General features: G+C 48.7%; 1 protein-coding gene across 1 annotated transcript; it reads left to right on the top strand.

Annotated features, from left to right (window-relative positions):
- Nucleotides 1–56: 56 nt before the first annotated feature.
- Pmar_PMAR013308 (conserved hypothetical protein) lies at nt 57–1,012 on the top strand (the record flags this gene model as incomplete). Its single annotated transcript, XM_002776014.1, has 5 exons — nt 57–202; nt 248–386; nt 440–658; nt 715–925; nt 969–1,012. The coding sequence occupies 5 exons, from the start codon at nt 57–59 to the stop codon at nt 1,010–1,012; spliced, it is 759 nt and encodes a 252-aa protein (XP_002776060.1).
- Between the last annotated feature and the right edge of the window lie 38 nt (nt 1,013–1,050).

Genomic DNA, 1,050 nt, shown 5'->3' on the forward strand with positions numbered 1-1,050 from the left:
CAGGTAACGCCATCAATCAGTTGGGTTTGGGTTTTGGTCTATGGATAGAACCCGAGATGGCATCCCCTGGTTGTCATCTACTACAGAAGTATAAGGACTGCACATTACAAGCCAAGAATAGGCCGATGACTATGAGGAGGCATCAATTCCTGTTAGACTTTAGTCAAGAGAGGGTCAGACGATACGTCCTTAAGAAGTTGAGGTAAATGCTTATCATCAGTGGGGTGTAGTACAAAAGCTTGCCGAGGTCCATCCTATCGAGTTGCAACATAGCCTATGTGAAGTGGGATATGAATCGTCATTTAACGGAGGCTCAGAGTGCTCTACTATCTGATGATAGACCCCAAGGGGAGACCATGCACAGGCATATGCTTGGAGTCTATCAGGTGAGGAGGTCACGATATCAAGGTGACTACTTCTAATAAGGCTGCGGTCTCAGGTCCTCGACTCTATCACTTCCGAGTTCCCTCTGGTACGCTTTGAGACATGTGCAGGAGGAGGTGGCAGGTTCGATGCCGGCATGTTGTATTTTGGTCCCCAAATTTGGGCATCGGATAACACCGACGCCTGCTGTAGAGCACGTATACAATCGGGCCTCTCTGTGGGTTACCCCATGATTACTATGGGCAGTCACATTACAGCCACACCTAACCATCAAGTAAGACCACCCTGCATGAGGATTAGCATCGTCATACGAGACATTCTCCTCTTCAGACTGGGCGGGTCCTGCCGGGAAATGTGAGAGGAGGAATGTCCATGCTTGGTGCCATGGGCGTGGAGTTGAACCTCATGAAGGCCGATGTGGAGCTTCTTGAGGAGATCAAAGCGTTACTGCATGTCTACAAATCAGCAATTGATTCTAACCTTCTCAAGGGGAAATTCTATAGACTTTGGGACCCTTTTGACATGCACTCGACACAGGCAAGTTATTGGAGTCTCTAGCTCTTGCTGGATGTGCGTTGGCATAGGTATTCGGTGCGGAGGCAACAGCTTGGATGGAAGTAGCATGTGACAGATCTAGGGCTATCGTTATGGTGTGCATGTTACATC

This window comes from Perkinsus marinus (genome assembly GCF_000006405.1).
Source record: "Perkinsus marinus ATCC 50983 genomic scaffold scf_1104296954852, whole genome shotgun sequence".
Classification (NCBI taxonomy): Eukaryota; Perkinsozoa; order Perkinsida; family Perkinsidae; genus Perkinsus; species Perkinsus marinus.